This window comes from Uloborus diversus, chromosome 9 (assembly GCF_026930045.1).
Source record: "Uloborus diversus isolate 005 chromosome 9, Udiv.v.3.1, whole genome shotgun sequence".
Classification (NCBI taxonomy): domain Eukaryota; kingdom Metazoa; phylum Arthropoda; class Arachnida; order Araneae; family Uloboridae; genus Uloborus; species Uloborus diversus.
In genome coordinates this window covers 42,538,448-42,541,016 of record NC_072739.1, presented here as the reverse complement: position 1 = coordinate 42,541,016, position 2,569 = coordinate 42,538,448, and the positions used below count along the sequence as shown (strand labels likewise).

Genomic DNA, 2,569 nt, shown 5'->3' with positions numbered 1-2,569 from the left:
TACTAGCACATGAAGTTTTATGCTTTCTTCTTCAAAATATGCTTTTATTTACTTTATTCTTTAATGAAAATTAAATAGCATATAATAAAATATCGTTTGGCGCAGTATAGCCCTCAAGGACGCTTGCGCCATAGAAATCAAGTCAACCAACCGACCAAGTATCGTTTTTTCAATATATCGCTACATTCTGGGGGGGGGGGGGGGGGGTGCAAAGGACCGAAAAACAACAAAAAACATTTCCAAAAATAATACAGGGTGTGCAACAAAAGTTTCAAGTCTGTTCACAGTAAAAGAAATTTATTGATCATTTTAGTACAGCGGACTAATATTTTTCAAAGTAGGACCCTTGAGCATCTATACAGCGCGTTGCGTGCGTTTTTTCCATTGATCATAGGCATTCTGGAAGTCCTCGGGCGGAATGCTGTCAAGGGTGCTCGTCAACGCCTTCTGGACTGCTTCGATTGAGTCAAATCGCTTTCCCTTCAGGTCTGTCTTGGCTTGGGGGAAAAGAAAAAGTCTGCAGGAGCCAATTCAGGGCTGTAGGGTGGATGCGGCACCGTTGCCACGTTGAACTTGGCCAAAGTGTCAGAGGCGACGTGTAAATGGGCGCATTGTCGTGGTGCAGTTCCCAATCGTTCTTGATCTCCGAGCGGACTCGATCCTTCAATCGTCGGATCACACCTGCGTAAAAGTTTCCGGTAAAAGTCTGTCCTTGAGGGAGAAACTCTTTGCGGATCACTCATTTGAAAACACAAGGAGCATGGTCTTTACTCTTGACTTGCTCATTCATGCTTTCTTGGATTTTGGTGATGATGGCTTGTGCCATTCTGAACTTTGATGCTTCGATTCCGGATCGTACTCTTAGAACCAAGACTCATCACCAGTAATGACTTTATCCAAACAGTTTGGATCGTTATTCAAACGTTGAAGCATTTCTTCGCAAGCCGTCACGCGCTGTCGGTTCTGCTCGTCCGTCAAGATTTTAGGGACCAGTTTGGCACACACCTTTCTCATGTTCAAATTCTCAGTTACAATCCTGAACACTGTCATGTGATCGAGTCCCAGTTTATCGCCAATCAGTCTAATACTAAGGCGACGGTCTGATTTCAAAAGCTGACGAACTCTGTCCACATTATTGTCCGTTCGACTGGTTGATGGTCTCCCGGAACGGTCGTCATCTTCAACGTTCTGGCGGCCATCTTTAAACCGCTTATGCCAATGGAAAACCGCAGCACGTGACATGGCTTCTTCCTTGAAGGCGTCTTGAATCATAACCAACGTCTCCGAGGCGGTTTTGTTCAGTCTCACACAAAACTTGATCGCGTAACGCTGCTCCAAATTCCCATCCATTTCGACTCTCCACTTTTTCTACCGAGAAAATAAAACGCACTCACGTGCCAAGCGCTCTACTCACTCCAGAGTCACGAAGTGATAGCCACAAAATGTCTATTTGAGAGATATTCTCACCAATTCATTTTAAAAGCTAAGTGTAAACTAAATGTAAGTGTTTTTACTTGTATTTCTTTAATAATGAATAAGCAGTTAATCTTGTCCCTTTAAAGGACGCTTGTTTCAAATCGCGTATCGGAAAATCAACGTGTAAACATCGGAACGACTTCGAACGACGTGTTCGTCAGGAGGTTGGATGTGACGTCAGAGCACGAGGGGATGTGTGATGTAATCTCCCCATGACTCCGAGGCAAATAGATTGTTCCGGAAAGGTCCAGATTGGCTCTTACGTAAGCATATCCGGAGTGACGTGCCGCGTGTGCGGGAGTAGGATATAAGCAGATGAAATGAGAAGGAAATCGCTCTTCTGCTCGCGTTTCTCATTTTCGACTGACAATAGTCGTATTTTTAAGAGGAACGTTCGCTGTGGAAGCGACGTCCTGAACTTAGGAGATAGCTGTTAGGATTTTGCCATGAGAGTTAGGGACTTAAAAATTTTTTTGAAACATTTTAGAATAATTCTTGTTAGGATGTCAAATATTTTTTTGGAAAGATGTTCTTTTGGAATATGAAGATTAATTTGAGTATTGTTGAAATCCCTCATACTTGTTCATACCATAGATGATAACGATAAAAAATACTACTATAGTTGAGGTAAACCTAATTTGGTAGCATTGTGAAGGCTAAGCAGATTTTAATCATTGCATTATCTTGATTCCAGATTAGGTTTACACCCACTAAGCAAAAACACTGAAGAAACTTGATGCTTGCTTTAGAGAAGCCTACATTCGAAATAATCACCACAATAGCTATTAATATTACTGTTGTATGGCACCAAACTTTTGTAACAATGGGTTTTATATTTAATCATTTAATAGGGAAATAGTATGAAATTTACTGTCTTTCAACCACAACTTTTTTTCTAGAGAACAAATATGGTCAAACAAAGTAATGGGACCTAAGTTGAGCCATCCCCTACCCATTAAAAAAAGAACCATCAAAATCGGTTCACTAGGTGAGACGCTGTGAGTGGAGAAACGATAAAAAATAAAAATATTTACGGTATGAACAGATAACCGCCTCCTTTTTGAAGTCGGTTAATTAGTACATTACCCAATGA

The 2,569-nt window shown here is 41.2% G+C and overlaps 1 protein-coding gene across 1 annotated transcript; it reads right to left on the bottom strand.

Annotated features, from left to right (window-relative positions):
* Positions 1 to 861: 861 nt before the first annotated feature.
* Positions 862 to 1,350, bottom strand: LOC129230180 (protein GVQW3-like). The gene has a single exon (XM_054864583.1). The coding sequence runs from the start codon at positions 1,348 to 1,350 to the stop codon at positions 862 to 864; it is 489 nt and encodes a 162-aa protein (XP_054720558.1).
* Positions 1,351 to 2,569: the final 1,219 nt, after the last annotated feature.

Coding starts and splice junctions, on each gene's coding strand:
- LOC129230180 (XM_054864583.1), bottom strand. CDS start 1,350: ATGGATGGGAATTTGGAGCAGCGTTACGCGATCAAGTTTTGTGTGAGA.